This window comes from Crinia signifera, chromosome 19, assembly GCF_055691185.1.
Source record: "Crinia signifera chromosome 19, ASM5569118v1, whole genome shotgun sequence".
NCBI classification, from domain to species: Eukaryota; Metazoa; Chordata; class Amphibia; order Anura; family Myobatrachidae; genus Crinia; species Crinia signifera.
Genome location: NC_139226.1, coordinates 15138367 through 15156961, shown reverse-complemented (window position 1 = coordinate 15156961; position 18595 = coordinate 15138367). Strand labels below are relative to the sequence as shown.

The following is an 18595-nucleotide window of genomic DNA, read 5'->3' as shown; positions in this document are numbered from 1 at the left end:
ATGAAGCAGGTGTATGGTAATATACAGGGACGTACAGCAGGTGTATGGGGGGATATACAGGGACATGCAGCAGGTGTATGGTAATATACAGGGACGTACAGCAGGTGTATGGGGGGATATACAGGGACGTGCAGCAGGTGTATGGTAATATATAGGGACGTACAGCAGGTGAATGGGGGGATATACAGGGGCATGCAGCAGGTGTATGGTAATATATAGGGATGTACAGCAGGTGTATGGGGGGATATACAGGGGCATGCAGCAGGTGTATGGGGGATATACAGGGATATGAATCAGGTGTATGGGGGGATATACAGGGATATGAATCAGGTGTATGGGGGGATATACAGGGATATGGAGCCAGGTGTATGAGGGGATACACAGGGATATGAAGCAGGTGTATGGGGGGATATACAGGGATATGGAGCCAGGTGTATGGGGGGATATACAGGGATATGGAGCAGGTGTATGAGGGGGATACACAGGCATATGGTATGGAGCCAGGTGTATGGGGGGATATACAGGGATATGGATCAGGTGTATGGGGGGATATACGGGATATGGAGCAGGTGTGTGGGGGGATATACAGGGGCATGCAGCAGGTGTATGGGGGATATACAGGGATATGAATCAGGTGTATGGGGGGATATACAGGGATATGAATCAGGTGTATGGGGGGATATACAGGGATATGGAGCCAGGTGTATGGGGGGATACACAGGGATATGAAGCAGGTGTATGGGGGGATATACAGGGATATGGAGCCAGGTGTATGGGGGATATACAGGGATATGGAGCTGGTGTATGAGGGGGATACACAGGCATATGGTATGGAGCCAGGTGTATGGGGGGATATACAGGGATATGGATCAGGTGTATGGGGGGATATACGGGATATGGAGCAGGTGTGTGGGGGGATATACAGGGATATGGAGCAGGTGTATGGGGGATATACAGGGATATGGAGCAGGTGTGTGGGGGATATACAGGGATATGGAGCAGGTGTATGGGGGGATATACAGGGATATGGAGCAGGTGTATGGGGGGATATACAGGGATATGGAGCAGGTGTATGGGGGATATACAGGGATATGGAGCAGGTGTATGGGGGGATATACGGGATATGGAGCAGGTGTATGGGGGGATATACAGGGATATTGAGCAGGTGTATGGGGGATATACAGGGATATGGAGCAGGTGTATGTGGGGGATACACAGGCATATGGTATGGAGCCAGGTGTATGGGGGGGATATACAGGGATATGGAGCAGGTGTATGGGGGATACACAGGGATATGGAGCAGGTGTGTGGGGGATATACAGGGATATGGAGCAGGTGTATGGGGATATACAGGGATATGGAGCAGGTGTATGTAGTATGATACAGGAAAATCCCACAGGGACAGGAAGCCAGCAGCAGCACCGGCACTGGGAGGGACTGGGAGAAGGCGTGGCTGAAGGTGCAGGGCTGGGCTACCTGTGTGCTGCCGCTCCCCTCCCGAGGCCTCCGCCAGGCACCGGGCAGGTGAACACAGTCACACAGTTTCCGGAATTCCGCCAGCAGCCGCCGCCCGGGAAACTTCTGCGTCCTGTGTGCAACTCCGAGGCCGGATCCACCCGCTCTCCCCCCCGGCCGCCCGTACCGGGATTCCCCCCTACAGGACGGGCACTGATCATGGCGGACTGGGGAGCATGGACCTCCGCCCTCCTGTGCCTGCTGCTGGCCCTGACAGGTGAGGAGGGGAGGGCACCTGGGGGGTGAGGTGACCATGGGGTGGCACAGGTGTGTGTGTGTGTGTGTGTGTGTATATATATATATATATATATATATATATATATATATATATATATATTTTTTTTTTTTCAGTCACTAAGAGTTTGTATGTTCTCACTGTGCCAGCGTGGGTTTCCCCTGGGTGCTCTGTTATTTTTCCCACTCCCCTAAAACCTACCCATAGCTCAGTCTGCTGTATCATGATAAATAATAAATCCATAAGTAGTGTGTATAGTCTAATTAGTAGAGTGTAAGCTCCTTGGGGCAGGGAGTGGTGTGAAGCAGTGTCTACGCTGCGGTATATGTGTGCGCTATATATACTATAACTGCCGCTTTCCAGCATGAATAACACATTATCTATGTTGTGAGCCAGGCTTCCTGTTAGTTTTGGAGTTGGGGGGAGGGGAGGTGCTTTTCCAAGACTATCCCCGGGGGAGGGGGGGAGCTGCTGAATGGGATCCCTGCAGGAAGAGGCTGGGTGCATGTACAATAGGCAGTCACCTGGGAACCACTCTGTAGCAGCAGTGCCACCTGCCAGTCGCTCCCCTCCACTGCGGCAACCCTGCCGTAACCCCGTGCCATAGGGAGTAACCTTTCCCAGGCCCAACGCCACACTGCGTTATACAGGGCGAGGTAAAATAACCTCCCGGATTATAAGGGTTAACAAAAAAAGGCACTGCAAATGCTACTCGGATTGTTAGTACATAAGAGCGCAGTTTGTTTCCAATTAGTTTTGAATATGATATGGTCACTTCTTGGCCTAGAGCAGATTTCAGTTCATTAATGGTTCTTGGTGGACCTCAGTAGTCCGGTATCCCCCGTTTGGCTGGGTAGAGGGCTTTCGTGAAACTGATGATTGTTTTCTGCCCTGAAGCAAAACTTCTGCTTGGTAACATAGCCAGACGAATGAGTGAGCTTCATCAGGAAGTTGCAGTGATAATGACCTGCGGAGCGATTTGTCTGTATTGTGACTGCTACATATTCTTGTTCTATTAAACTGATCAACTTGAGAGCAGCTTCGCGTATACTGCGCCGTTCCCAACCTCCTTCCGTGCTGTCTTGCGTGTACCTAACACCCATATTAGCTGATCTCTCTGCCAGCTGTTGCTAATAACGTATAGTGACTTACGCAGGGTGCTGGGAGGGGTGTCCGGTCGACAGATCTACAATGTCTAGCTCGACCATAATAGGGTCGACTACACTTAGTCAAATGTCTTAGTTAAACGCTTAAAGATATTTGACCGTGTCTAGACCAACAGTAATGGAAGTTAGACGCCAGCGACAGAGCTACGGGAGGATGAGTTTTTCATGTTTTTTTTTTTGTGCCGTATGTCACAGGTCAACTTGGTTCATGTTTTACTATTCGAGTGGACATGGAGTGAGATTATAGCGTGGACACTGCATATATATATATATATATATACAGTGCCACAGGGCTGCAATTTGTAGTCCCTATGACGCACACGCCCCTAGCACAGTAATAATACCTATTCATGGTGGAACAAGTGCATGGTGCAGGTACGTTTGGGGGTGTTTACGTTAAAATGGAAACCGGAAAAATGTCGGAATTGTTTACGTCTGAAGCTAACGAAGGTCAGCAGTTTGCTTTTGCGAATGTAAACTACACGTAAGGTTTTCTTAAACTTGTGATTATTAATACAGGTTGAGTATCCCTTATCCGAAATGCTCGGGACCAGGAGAATTTTGGATTACGGATTACTCCGTATTTTGGAATATTTTAATATTTCAATGATGTATATTGCAGTATCTCAGGCACTGAATTTGAATGCCAAGCAATTATTGTCTTGCACATATATCGTGCCATGTCATGTCCCCAGTAGTGCCAGTTACATGTCATGTCCCCAGTAGTGCCAGTTACATGTCATGTCCCCAGTAGTGCCAGTTACATGTCATGTCCCCAGTAGTGCCAGTTACATGTCATGTCCCCAGTAGTGCCAGTTACATGTCATGTCCCCAGTAGTGCCAGTTACATGTCATGTCCCCAGTAGTGCCAGTTACATGTCATGTCCCCAGTAGTGCCAGTTACATGTCATGTCCCCAGCAGTGCCAGTTACATGTCATGTCCCCAGCAGTGCCAGTTACATGTCATGTCCCCAGCAGTGCCAGTTACATGTCATGTCCCCAGCAGTGCCAGTTACATGTCATGTCCCCAGCAGTGCCAGTTACACGTCATGTCCCCAGTAGTGCTGTTACTGATGTCCCCTAGTAAGTTTTTAGCAAAAAATTATAATTTTTTTCACTTTCTAGAATGTATGGTTTCTGGAATAATTCGGATAACGGATACTCAACCTGTATACCATTTATTCCACCTTTTTTTATGGTTCAGGCCCCTCGCACCTTTGGCCCTCCAGATGTTGTGAAACTACACATCCCAGCATGCCCTGCCACACTATTTCTGTTAGAAAATGCTAAAATTGTGGCAGGGCGTGCTGGGATGCGTAGTTTCACAACAGCTGGAGGAGCGCAGGTTGGAGAAGCCCGATCTAGTTGTTGAACTATATTATTCTAATATTATATTTTTCTTCACTATATATATTTATTTTCTTTTTTTAGGGTGCAGCAGCGGAATGCAGGTGACTGTGGCAAATCCATTCAACGTGGTGATTTTATTCCAGCCAATCACGCTGCAGTGCACTTACTCCACCAGCGCCACCCAGCCGCCTATTGTAACGTGGAAGTACAAATCGTTCTGCAGGAACCGCATCACCGATGCCTTCAGCTCATCCAGCCAGGACACCCAGCTCAGCAACCAGCTGCAGCAAGCCAACCCCGGCTACAACCCCTACGTGGACTGCCAGGACAGTTCTAGGACAGTGCGCATTGTGGCCACCAAGCAGGGCAACTCGGTCACGCTGGGTGACTTCTATCAGGGGCGCCAAATCACCATAAGCAACTGTAGGTCCCGATCTGTGTCTGTCCTTTCTTTTTGTATCTGCCTGTGACCTCGGCATTGGATCCAAGACTTCAAAAAGAGCTTGTAGTCCATCTGGCTCTGCGGTTCTGTTTGTTACTTGGTGCCTTGAGCGCCTGTATTGTGGCCTCTATTCCGGTATTTGCCTGGGAGCTGATGGTAATTTATACCGTCCGGAGGGTGCATCCACACTGGAAGATCGAAGCCGAAATAGACTTGCCAGGCAGAATATTTCGGCTTTCGTTCCGGTGTCGCGCATCGGGATCAAATCTGCATCGATGGCAGTTAACACTCTTTGATTCGGGGTAATTTTTTATTTGATTTAGCTTCTAGAAGCAAAATAGAATCGAAAATGACCCTGAATCGAAGCGTGTGTACAGGGCATAAGGTTGGCACAAGCATTAGGTCAACATGTGTTTCTCCCGCTTTTTGTCCCTAATGTCGGCATGGACACAGGCTTGTACCGCTTTCAGACCGCAAATACAGGGTCGCACGGGACTTTGAAAAGGTTCAGTCCCGGTGTGACCCTGCATGTGAGGTCTGTTCACATGGCACCGCAAAGCAACACTGCAATGAACCAGTAAGAACCTTTCTTTTTACCCGGTTCATATTACCGTGTTGCTACCGGTTTGCTGTAACCGGTAACCCCTTTCACATTGCACCAATTACCGGGTCGAACCGGTATGAACCTGCGCTCAGCATGCTATTCTATCCTCCCACCACGCCGTGGTTGATGGTAGGGTAGGAAATACCACTTGTCTGCTAAAAAATAAAGTGAAAAACTCGAAATTTTGAATGTCTACCTTCGCATTGTCGACCGAATGTTTGTGTGGACCTTCCAACACTGTCGACCACCAGTGATCCATCTAATGTAGGTCGACCTAGTGACCGTATCCCCTAAATGCTGCGGGGTCTTACCGGCACATCTTATGATATTCTCCTGTCTTTCCTTTTTGTGCCTGCAGATGCCGATCTCACCATCGACCGCACAGCGTGGGGCGATAGTGGCGTGTATTACTGCAATGTGATCTCCGCACAGGACCTGTCGGGGACTTCTGAGGCTTACGCCGAGTTATTGGTACTGGGTAAGAATATCCGTCATCCTGGCGTTTCTAAAACTGTAATGATCGTTGTCCTGAGTACACAAGCTGTCCGTCAGGAGGCCAATATTGTTCTGTGGAGGTGCTTAAATACATCGTTCCTATTGTGATATAAATATAAAAGATTTGGTTCCAGCGAAGCACAGCGTGAACTCTTCTTCTGAGTGGTCAGTGACTATGACTGGTGAAACACTGGGGCTGACTGAGTTAACAGATAAGCTATGTAAAGCTTGCTGCGCCGCAGGGGGACGGACGTGATGTGGGAGGGCCGTGTCCTAGCTCAAGTGTAAGTTGCAGTGTTATAGTTTTCCTGCATCTGTGGGCTACATGCAGAAGTAGCTATTATTTACCCTGCATGCAAAATATTGCATCTGCGCCGCTTGCAGTGTGGCAAGGTTTGTCGGATTTAACATGTATCACGCCAGGTGCTGTGAAACTACACATCCCAGCATGCCCTGCCATAGTTCTGTGGCCGTGTGACCGGCTGCCATATAAGAGAAGGAGCATGTGTTCTACAGGTGGAACGCACAGCCGCAATGTAAGGTTATTCGCAGGACACAATGGAGGTTTCATATCATGGTGAAGAGCTGCTGTTATTAATGTACAAGACTAGAGGTGCCCATACACTAGTAAGATTTATCTTCAGATCTGGCTGGTTGGAACAAAAACATGGTTATGGATGAGTGACAGTTTTCCAGCATTTCCAAGCAAATGGTCAACTGTCATTTGCTCTCATCCATAACCATGTTTTTGTTCCGACCAGCCAGATCTAAAGATAAATCTGCGTGTGTATGGCCACCTTAGGACCCAAACACCTTGGTAACAGAGGTGATTACGGCTTCCAGGGACCTGATGAGGAACTACTTTACCATCTTGGAGGTAATTAACTGGGACTAGCCCCTGAACCCATCGTGAGTGGTGATAGTGTTCCTTTATACAGACCACAGGTTCTCAAACTCCGTCCTCAGGACCCCACACAGTGCATGTTTTCCAGGTCTCCTCACAGAATCACAAGTGAAATAATTAGCTCCACCTGTGATCCTTTATAATGTGTCAGTGAGTAATGAGAGCACCTGTGTACCTGCCGAGTGATCTGGAAAACGTGAACTGTGTGGGGTCCTTAAGACCGAGTTTAAGAACCACTGATATAGACCAATTTGTGTGCAGTAACCCTTACCTGTGGTGATACATGTTTTATCATTTGTATGTGTTTTAATAAATTGTAAATAATTTTATACTACGAGGGGCGTCTCTTGGGCTTTGAGGTAGTAAGCGGCTATACACTCTGGGGGAGGGAGGACTTTGCAGGTGTTAATACCCCTGAGGTGTATCCTGATGCAGGTACATGTTTTCCAAAATGTCCCAATTTGTGGTGTGAGGAGGGGGCTCTTATCATTGGGTGGGATACAATGCAAAATTCCCTATACAATTCTCCCATCATGCCACAGGATTATAATGGGTAAGTGGTTATGTAGTAGGGGAACTTGTACTTGGATGATCTTAGACCGTTCCGTAAAGTCCACAAGCTAATACTTAGAACACACTCTGAGCAATGTACAACATGTTCTGATTTTTAGTGTTTGACGAAGGATTGAGAATCGTCTTTTTTTTTTAATCCTCAATACTGAGGACGCTATGAGTGATCGATACTTCATTGATTAGACAAGAAGTTGGCTTGGTGGCAGGCAAAGAGTCGTCCTTGTGTGTGGTTATGTATGGATGGGGCTACGGGGTGTGAGCAGTGTTCCCTCTAAGCTGTGCGCGTGTGCGCGCGCACACAACTCGCCGAGCCCGCGCACAGACATCACAACTGAGCGCACAAAGGTTAAAATCTTGTTTAGTGTGCCACGAGTTTAATAAGGTTGAAAATCACTGCTATAGCCTATATGTGTGGTGTGTGTAGTCTGTAAACATTCAAATTGCTTTATTAACTCAACAGAACTTGAAACCTAGGCCTGTATACGTTATGTGACGCACAAAAATATACATTTCCTTCCAAAGTTGCACAGCCAATATCTTTTGCCGCACACAGCCTTCGTAATATTAGAGGGAACATTGGGTGTGAGCTGTGTTATATGGCAGACAGTGATAGGCTGGGGGATGTGGGCATAGCACAGGGATGCAAGAGAGGGTTTTCCTGGTAAAAAACTTTGCTTATTCAAATTGGTAGAATAGACGGACCTTTCAGGGTGTCCACTCTCATCCAATTATCTGTTCCGGTTTGAAATTGGTGGGAAACACGCGTGCGCTGCTGTTGTGGTGGGAAACACGCGTGCGCTGCTGTTGTGGTGGGAAACAGCCCTTTGCATTAACCATGGTTTCTACGAGATGTCAATTTGTATGTTTGTTCCCAGTACTCATTAACACTGTTATGCCAGGTTTGGCCACCCCTGATGTAGGTAATATTTATTTCTTTACAGTGTCTTATATAGCGCAGCAGATTCCGTTACAGTGTCTTATATAGCGCAGCAGATTCCGTTAGTGTCTTATATAGCGCAGCAGATTCATTTACAGTGTCTTATATAGCACAGCAGATTCCGTTACAGTGGGGCAGATGTATCATAGCAGCGCTTATCGCGCCGCTATGATACTTCCTGCTTCGCCTCAATAGCGAGGCGAAGCAGGAAGGGACATCGACAAGATGTATTAACATCTTGTCTGCCGAAGCGGGGGAGCGTTAACTCCCCCCTCCGGCGATGTCCCTTTCTGGAGATAGCGCATACTGATGCGCTATCTCCTGTCCCCCGGCCGGCCGCACTGGGCATGCGCGGGATCTCGCTGTTCACGCGAGATCCCCAGCGCAGCCCACAGCTGACAGCAGGGACAGCGCTGTCCCTGCTGTTTAGATAGGGCTTCGCCAGCCTGATGCTGGCGACGCCAAAACCGGCTTCGTGCGGAACGGTCAGCGATGCTGACCGTTCATACATTCGGCCTGCTATCATTTTGATAGCAGCGCCGATATGGACAGGGGCGCATAGCGCCCCTGTCCATTATCGCATCCCGGCCACATCATACATGGGGGAGAAGCGGTATCAGTGCACATAACGTGCGCTGATACCCCTTCTCCCCCATAACGTCCCTTCATACATCTGCCCCAGTGTCTTATATAGCGCAGCAGATTCCGTTACAGTGTCTTATATAGCGCAGCAGATTCATTTACAGTGTCTTATATAGCGCAGCAGATTCCGTTACAGTTTCTTATATAGCACAGTTTCTTATATGGCGCAGCAGATTCCGTTACAGTTTCTTATATAGCGCAGCAGATTCCGTTGCGCTTTACAATAGTAGACAGTGATAAAACAAACTGGGTAACAACAGACAGACTTGGAGGTAGGAGGGCCCTGCTGCAAGCTTACAATCTATAGGGACATAGGAGGGAAACGCAAGGACAGGCACCAGTAATAGCATAGGTTGTAGGACCAGAGGGGAAGCTATATAATACAAAGTATCTTGGAGGGTTATGCGTATGGAAATTAAATATGATAGGCTTGCCTGCACAGGTGAGTTCAGGGAACGCTTGAAAGTTTGGAGGCTAGTAAAAGAGTCTTATCGTGCATGGAAGGACATTCCATAGGATGGGAGCAGCCCGATGAAAGTCCTGTAATAGTGAATGGGAGCTGGTGATCCGTGCAGAAGAGAGACGCGGATCATGTGCAGAGCGGAGTGGTCGATATGGGAGATATTTTGTGAAGTAGAGCGATATATGCTGGTGCAGTATGGTTAATAGCTTTATATGCTAGCACAAGGGTTTTATATTGAATACGGTAATATACAGGCAACCAATGAAGGGACTGGCAGAGCGGATCAGCAGACGATGAGCGTCTTGCAAGGAAGATCAGCCTAGCAGCAGCATTTAGAATGGGATTGCAGTGGCGAGAGTCTGTTCTTGGGAAGACCAGTTAGGAGACTATTGCAATAATCAATGCAGGATATAATGAGTGCATGGATAAGAGATTTAGTAGTGTCTTGTGTGAGATACGGTCGTATTTTGGATACGTTTTTTAGATGCATGTAACAAGATTTGGTGACAGATTGAATGTGGGGAACAAAGGACAGTTCAGAGTTGAGGATGACCCCTAGGCAACGAGTTTGTGGGGTAGATTGTTGCGTTGTCAACAGCGATGGAGATATCAGGATGGTAACTGTTTTTTGCTGGTGGGAATATAAGTCATATGGTCAGATTATCAAGAATGCCCAAATACTGAACAGTATCCGGAGAAAGGGGCACGTGCAAATACCCGCTTGCATATGTACAAATCCCCAAACATCGGAATGAGGCTGAATTTGCCCTGTTCCAAGTGAACAAGAATTGGGCCCTAAAGGTGCGTACACACGTGGGCGATTTTTGCTAATATCGCAGGCAATATGGTCGCTGAGTGACCATATTGCCCGCGATGGGATTGTGCATCGGCGATGTATCACCTGGTGGGCGCTGCCGTTTAGTGATCACTGGTCGCAGGAATATGCTCCTGCGACCAGCTGATTACCACTGCCGGGCTCCCCAGGCAGTTTCTTTTTAATCAGTGACCATCTCTGGAGACACTGAGCAATATATCTCCCCCGTGTGTACACAGCATTAGTGCGATGTGACCAAGGTGCTGGTTGTTCTGTTCCCTAAACGTCAGTAAGTTACTCATGTGTGCCACATACTCCACAGTACCATGCGCCCACTGCCCGGCAGCCTGTCAAAGTAGTGTTCATCCTAGAACACTGCATCTTCCAAAACCTGTGCAGCTCCTCTTCCCTGCCTGGGGTGTCGCTCTCTGCTGTGGTGCTTCTAGCACAGTGTGGTCTGTATTTCTGCACTGATGTGCAGATCAGACCTGTGCTAGAAGAGCCACAGCAGAGAGGGACTGCATGGGTTTCCAAAGATGCAGGGTGCAAGGATGAAAGTACAACGTGGCGAAGGTGGAGGTGATTTGCAAAAGGGTTCTATAGTCCATAATCTACAGTGGTGCAAATGGAAATTGTGCTTTCTATGTAACCTGGTATGAAAAAATAAATGATCCAGGTGGGTTTCGGCTTTGTGGTGTGTTTGACAGTCGTCTTTGGAAGATTCATTAAAACCTCTTGCTTTTGTATAACCCTGGCTTTTAGAAGTGCGTGTTGGGTAATGTCTCATTTTCACGGTTTGTGTTCGGATACGTCTCACTGGACTGTGCGAAGTAGGAAAATGCTGCCATCTAGTGTTGGAGTTTGGAAAGGCAATGGTGTTTTTGATAGTTGGGAAGTCATTGCGCTGGTTAGGCAGAAATATTTGGGCCCAAGTTCTATCTATCTGTTGTACAATGTAAGGTTCCAACTTCATTATTGGACATGGAAGAGCCACAGAGATACTGTACTAGCCACAGAGATACTGTACTAGCCACAGAGATACTGTACTAGCCACATTGAGTTGTTGGATAATTGCAAAGTTCTCAAAGGAACCCCCCAAATGGTCCAGCCTTAAGTTTATCCATGTTTGTCCACTGGTGACTTAATTACCACCCCAGTAAACTTGACTTGTTAATCGGTGCTGAGCCATGGATATGCTGAAAACCTGGTCTGTTCGGGCACCTTGAGAACCGCTGCTCCTTTGTTTCGGATTCCTAACTGGTCAGATGGTATTTGTCACTTTGTGTTCTACATTTGGTTTGCCAGTACGGTAACAGCATTTGGTTTCGGAGGCCGTCCTTCTATTTATCAATATATCTCTGTGATTCATCCGTAGTTGTGTTCCCCCTATTGCCTCGTAGTACAAATCTCTATTTAGTAACTTGTCTTTCTTTTGTCCTCTAGGTAAAACAGCAGAGGGTAAAACAGCTGAACTATTGCCAGGCTTTCAGATAGATAACATGGAAGGTAACTGTTCCATGCCAGATTAATAGACCAGTGGGTTATATATATGCGCCTTTTACTGGCCCCTATATTAGTTACTCACGCTTAACTTAACCAGACTGAAATACAAGTTACTACAATGTATAAGAGTCGCTATTAACATTCCCAAATATATTTGCACAAGTTTCTGGATTTTTTTTATTATTATTCATTATTTAAAGTGAAGTTTAAATAATAATGGGATCACGTGAGAAGCCCTAGGGGGATCAGCTGGTCAAAAACCAACAAATCTTGGCAGCTTTGAGTCTGGCTTTGTATGTATGACTACTGCCTAGTGTTCATTTCTAGAACCCTGCATCTTTCACCCGTGCAGTTCCTCTTCCCTGCCTGGGGTGTCGCTGTCTGCTGTGGTGCATGTAGCACAGTGTGGTCTGAATATCAGTCATGAAATACAAACCACACTGTGCTAGATGCACCACAGCAGAGAGAAACACCCCAGGCAGGGATGAGGAACTGCACTGGTTTTGAAAGATGCAGGGTTCCGAAATGAACACTACTGCCCTTTTAATCCAGCCCTTTAGAACTGAAGCCACTGTCCCCTAGTCTCAGATACATATCTGAATTTATACCGAGCCTGGCTTATAAACGAGGGCAGTGGCTTATTTTGTATTCGATATCAGGGGGGCAGATAAGTTTGGCTTTTGAAATCTGCATGATTGGGACTTGTACGGATATTTTTGTAAATGTTAAACCTCTTCTTATATCGAAACAACTTGTGTTTTTAAACAGTGGCCCATTTTTAGAGGACAAATTTAGGCACAACGTGCAGCTACTGTTTGTACGGCCTTAATGGGAGGTTAATGTATTGGTGCGCGCTGGCTGGAGGGGCTCACCATGTCTCTTACACGGCGGTTAGCTCTTGCGTTGTTGTTTGCTGCAGCTTTGTGAGGACTACCGGTATGGTATATGGCCAGGCAATGCTTTGTTGCTACTGGTTAAAGTTCTGTATGTCGCTTTACGGATGGTATACTTGGCATAATGGAAAGTCTCGCCTCTATTCTCAGCACACACACCTGAGGTTCTTATGTTGGGATATGGTTGTTTCTCTGCTTCCATCTCCCTCTCTCCTAGGATGGGTTGATGCTTGTCCCGTGTGTATGGACTATGAAGGCTCCCTCGCACACATTACCGCAGGTGATGTGTGATCTGGCTGGCCTCGGGGTGCAATAGGGAAGGCTGTCTATAAGGGAGCATGTTCTATGTAGTGCATGTCTATATAATGAGTGGGCGGGTATCTGCTTTTGGTGGAAGATCCTGTTCTTCTAATTTGGTTCATTGATGGAACTTGTTTGAGTTCGCTTATTAATGAACTTGGCACTGGAACTAGTCATATCATTTATTATTCATGTTTTTCCTCCTTTATTTCCCCACAATGCATGGTGCTCACATTACCTCTACTCATGTTGTTTTTATGTTCATTACTTTTCATGTAAAAGTGAGAATTACATTCATGTGCTCCTGAAAATGTCTTTAACACTAGTGCCACCTAGAGGATTCTAGTGAGTACTACTGCGACGTCCCTTACAGCACAGCATCGAAGGCAGCCATTTTGTGGACTGACCCATTACTTCAGGGGTGGTGGCCAAACCTCCCTCAAGGACCCCAAATAATTAATGGTTTCCACGTTCTCCGAGCTGGTGCACAGGTGTATTCTGTAGACATGTCTTAAAGTGTCCTGGAAAACACACAATTTTAGGGGTCCTTGAGGACCAAGTTTGGCCACCCGTGCAATACTTTATTAGAGTGCAGCCTATCCTTTCATTACAAATGAGCGGAATCTGAGGCATGAGCCGTTTGGTCCCTCTTCACTGAGTGATATCGTTTGGTAATGATAAATTCCTAGGGCTTGGGCGTGGGTTCGGCCCACAAAATGGCTGCTTCCGGCGTGTGTAGCAGAATAGTTTGGATGGAGCGGTCATTGAATATGATGATACAGCAATGGGGCCTACACATGGGGAGATTTTGCTGAGCGATGTGTCAGGGCCAGTGCTTTCCGGTGAGGACACTGGCCCTGATCTAACTAGATTTATCCAGGATGCTGGATCTTAATTGCTGGGTGATGGCGCCAGGCATTGCTATAGCCCCTACACACGGAGCAATGTAGGGGCATTTTCTAAGCAATCAAGTCAGATTAAGTAAGATTGCTTAGAAAATGCCCTTAATTCGCCCGGTGTGTAGGCCCCATCATATGTTCTGTGCATGTTCCCAGGAGCACAAGCTAGACCCGGCAGTAATTATCTGACCACAGCATATGCCATCTGTCTGGACCTGTGCAGTATATAACCAGACATTACCTGCCGGATTGTTCCCCTTCCTGACCAGTGTGCTGATCTCTCCGCGTTCCTCCTGCAGATACAGATTTTGACGTCTCTGTCTCCTCTCTTGTTTTCCAGACTGGCTCTTCGTCGTACTGGTTGTCCTAGGTGGGTTTTTTCTGCTGATGCTGATTGGAATCTGCTGGTGCCAGTGCTGCCCACACACCTGCTGCTGTTACGTGCGGTGTCCATGCTGCCCGGAGAAGTGCTGCTGCCCCAGAGCCTGTAAGTTTGCACCACCATATTGCGCCCAGTCCAGCTTGCGCTAGTATCTTGCGCACACTTACACCTGTTCCCAAAACTTCTCTTTTCCACAGTGTATGAAGCTGGGAAGGCAGCGACCGCCGGGGTACCCAGTATGTACGCTCCTAGTGTCTACGCCCCCTCCATTTACTCTCACCCGAGCCAGGGGAAGATGCCTCCGCCGGGATCGGTCATCCAGATGGGTCCTATGCAACCTATGTACAATGGCTACGGGATGGAATATGATGCCGCGAGCTCCGGTAAATTGTCAGCAGTCGCGCCTCCTGTTTGACCTGAGCTCTGTAGCTTGGCCGGGTTACCTCTCTGTGCAGCTTATGGCCAAACTCAGGATTGCCTTTTTGGGATTTACGGGTTGTCCTGGTAGCAGGAGAGAGAACTGGGAATGGGATGTAATGTTGGGAGTTGCTCAGGCAGGCTTACCCGGAACTGCTTACCCAGCAACGGAAACAGATTGCGCCCATCTAGTGGCGGACGAGATGGTTATCTATCCTTCTGTGCATCTATGGTAGACTCTTATGTTGTGATTCATTTGAGAATCTTCTCACTAATAACCGTGATTTTCTTTTCCCAGTGGGAGGACACAGTTCCCAGGCTCCACTCATTCACGACCATGACGTTGCAAACTCAGGTATATATATGTTTATCTTTATTTATTATCAGTTACCTGTAACTATTGGCAGCAGGAGTACATTGCTAAACAATCATCCTGTGATAGTGTAGAGCAGAGGTTCTCAAACTCTGTCCTCGGGACCCCACACAGAGCATGTTTTGCAGGTCTCACAGAATGAAGTGAAATAATTAGCTCCACCTGTGATCTTTTAAAATGTCAGTCAGTAAATGAGTGCACCTGCAGGGTGACCTGTAAAACATGAACTATGTGGGGTCCTGAGGACCGAACCACTGGTGTAGAGTATTGGATTTTAAAAACTTGCAGCGGAGCTTTTAGCTGTACGTATCGGTCTCTAGAATGATCTCCCAAAGATCCTTCTTTATTTCACCGCTGTGTTTACTTCTGCTTCTATGTAGTTCGAAGTGGTTACCGCATACAAGCTAACCAGCAAGATGACTCAATGAGGGTCCTCTACTATATGGAGAAGGAGTTGGCCAACTTTGATCCATCAAGACCAGGACCAGCCAACGGAAGATTTGAGAATGGTGAGAACTTTATTTTTTAGTTTTTTGGTAATACAAGGTTTAAATGCCCTTAGAGACCTTTCAAGCTTTACTTAATCTTCTAATTTTGTTTCCTTCAGCCTCGGCAATGAGTGAGGTCAGCTCCTTGCACGAGGAGGACCAGAGAAACAACTTGAAGAATGGTATTGGCCGCTTGCGAAATCAAGCCATGACTCCTATCCGGGATGTAGAGGAGGAAAGTCTTATGGGAAGTGACTACAGGCGTCCACCACTACCTCGGCAAGATCCTTATGTAGATGATCGATTTCGTGGTGGCCCGCTCCTCGAGAGACGCGGTCGCACCTACTCTGTAGACGACCTGGATGATTATGATAGGCGAGAACGACCATACCGTGATCCACCCTCTGACAACCGAAACCGCGGAAGACGCAACTCTGACGAAGACGCTGGCAGCAGAGGATACGGTAGAGGCCGGGACACCCGCTCCCCTGACCCCCGTGACGACTATTATGGTGGTAGAAGAAGCAGGAGTAGAGATGACCTCTATGAATTAGGCCGCTCCCGCCAGGAACCTGAATATGATGATCGGTTTCTCGATGATGTTTTGAGAAGGAAGGGTCAGAAGGCAGGCAATCGAGATGGTGTAGAAAGCGTTGCTAGTTCTAACCGCTCAGACGGGAGAAGAAAGCGCCATGATGAAGACAATGACTTTCCACCGCCCCCTCCTCCATATACTGAAACGGAGTCTGTCTCTTCCAGAGGGAAAAAGATGAAAAGGGTCAGTTAAAATTCACATTGCCGTTTCGTGTGTTTATGTATGTAGGGTTTTCTCTCACAAAGTCCAAAGCATACTGGTGGTCTTCGAACAAAATAAATAGATGATGCATCTGATTGATCAGTAGAGCAACTGAACACACTCAATTGCTGGAAATTATTTAACATTGTTAGCTGCATATGTAAAATATTTAAACTGCGATTTTAAAATTTGTTTTTCAGGGTGAAGCTTTGAGCCGAGACAGCCTGGTGGTTTGAGCCTCTGATATTGAAAAATGGACTAAAAACTTTCAAATTGCTAAGATTGGCGGGATATCCTTGGTCTAGAATCTAGGTTGAAAAAGTACTAGTTAAAGAAAAAAGTGCCTGAACCTGTTTTATTCTTTTATATTTTTACTACTGTTTGTAAAGAAACCTCTTCCTTTTTTTTTTTTTTTTAAATTTAATTATTGTTCGTGAAGATACAAACATATGAACTTTACTATGTAAAATAGTGAATTTGTTTTTTAAACGAGTTGTCTTTTACATCATGGGGGCTATTTATGGGGTAAATGTTGTACCCCGTACATTGTCCAGACTCAGTTATTGCTAAGAATTTTTTGTCTTGCATTAGCTTTATTTCAAATATTTGTAAATAACTTTTTTATTGAAAATTAGACTATTGATAAAGCAGATTTTTATTGATATTTTGCAGTCATTGCATATAATTGTTTCCCCAGTTTAGCAGTGGTCAGGGATGTGGTTGAAATATTTGGGCCAATCACAGCAGTGGAACAGCAGCACAGAATATTTCAGGAGAGGTGCTTTGACTGTGGATGGCCAGTGGCCTGCCTGTTGGTTCCTAATAAAGTATGGAGAAGGGTTTTTGGGAGCAGATATAGCAAAAATACATTATTCCGAACACTGTGTTAATATTTCCTGATTTGCGGTAAATTAAAGATGCGCTGCTTCTTTTAACGTGGGGTTATTTCTAATGGAGCAGTCTAATTCAGAGACTATTTGTTTTCAGCAATTCACTTTTTTTTATTGGTAGATAAAAGCTTAGTACAACAAATAATAGAATAGCTCAATGTCCCAGAAATTAAAAAGTCCTATTGTAAAAAAATATAATTTTTTAACGCGTTTCATGGTCCAACTGCCTACTTCATCAGAAAATAAATCTGATTGTAGGAGTAAAACGAAACTTGGTTGAAAAATTAGATCCTAGTTTGGTAACTCAAAGGTGACACCTTCTTCTTCTTTTTTTTTTTTTTTTTTCCAATGTAGAACAAACTATTTGTTAGGTTTATGTTAAACACTACGACTTTCATCACCTAATCTGTCTGCACACGGGGGGCCAATAGTCTGAAAATAAGGCATTGTGTAATGACAATTGCCGTCCTCTTGGGCTGGTATGGCGACGTCTATGTATATGTATTGCACTGTACGGCTTCAGGTGCCTAAAAAACAAAATTTAAATATTGTCTAAACCATAGCAGCCAACCAGATATTCTCTCATTAATCTGGCTATCTAGGGTCCAGTAAACAGATCTTGTGCTGCTGTATGGATGTAATATGCTGGGTAATAATTATTTGTGGCCATCCTAGATTTCGTCGGAGACCCTCCTTAATATGAAGTCTTTAAGCTCTACCATATAACTGCACCAAAGTACTGTATAGAACTCAGAGGTGACCGGTAACATAATTCTATATCGGCAGGTGGGTTACTTCACACGGGTGACATCATTTACTTCCGATCTTGTTATAAACATTTCTCATGTACTGTTTAATGTATATAGGTAACTGCAGAATGACTTTCTGCTGTGCATAATAATAAAACTGATTATTTTTTTTGTACCATTTATACATTTTAAATCCCTGCATTTGTTTCATTTGTATAAAATAGCATTAGTTTATTTATACTGATCGTAGCTTATAAAAATAAGGGTAGGTTAAACGAAAAGTCTGTTGTGACTTCCCTTCACCGCAGCAATAATATTACGTGTTACAATATTTGTGAATTGTTTTTTTTATTTTTATAAAAGAATGTAACCGGATGTAAAAGTTTTTTTTTTTTTTTTTTCTTTTTCTTTTTTTAATGACGAATGATGGTTGTTTTAAAAAAAAAAAAAAAATGGCCAAACTAAGCTGACCCATTAGATCCTTGATGGCTAACCTTGACACTCCAGCTGTTGTTGAACTACACATCCCAGCATGCTCTGTATCATATTTAACATGGCCAAATAGCAAATTTGAAGCATGCTGGGATGTGTAGTTTAACAGCTGGAGTGTCAAGGCCTTAGATAGTGGCTAGTTTGACATTGAAAATAGGTCAATACTGACAACAAATTGACATGAGTTTTTATGTTCCAATGTTGACACCTCTAATTACTGTGGCTTGTTTCACTCACCAAGGGTCCCGCCAGGTGATTTTGTTGTGCTTGGGA

At 45.7% G+C, this 18595-nt stretch overlaps 1 protein-coding gene across 2 annotated transcripts; it reads left to right on the top strand.

Annotated features, from left to right (window-relative positions):
* The first annotated feature begins 1439 nt into the window (after positions 1–1439).
* Positions 1440–18023, top strand: LSR (lipolysis stimulated lipoprotein receptor). 2 transcript variants are annotated; one of them, XM_083162087.1, is made up of 10 exons: positions 1440–1732; positions 4348–4689; positions 5671–5790; positions 11584–11646; positions 14076–14222; positions 14315–14500; positions 14833–14889; positions 15288–15416; positions 15515–16173; positions 16392–18023. In XM_083162087.1, exons 1-10 carry the CDS (start codon positions 1675–1677, stop codon positions 16425–16427), a joined length of 1797 nt encoding a protein of 598 aa, XP_083018213.1. In that variant the 5' UTR covers positions 1440–1674; the 3' UTR covers positions 16428–18023. The 2 variants fall into 2 exon arrangements, with proteins under 2 accessions (XP_083018213.1, XP_083018214.1); XM_083162088.1 differs by lacking the exon at positions 11584–11646.
* Positions 18024–18595: the final 572 nt, after the last annotated feature.

Excerpts from the sequence above, each read along its gene's own strand:
- LSR (XM_083162087.1), top strand. The coding sequence starts at position 1,675 with ATGGCGGACTGGGGAGCATGGACCTCCGCCCTCCTGTGCCTGCTGCTG. Across the intron at positions 4,690-5,670 it reads CCAAATCACCATAAGCAACT|ATGCCGATCTCACCATCGAC; the intron begins GTAGGTCCCGAT and ends TTGTGCCTGCAG. Across the intron at positions 14,890-15,287 it reads CCATGACGTTGCAAACTCAG|TTCGAAGTGGTTACCGCATA; the intron begins GTATATATATGT and ends GCTTCTATGTAG.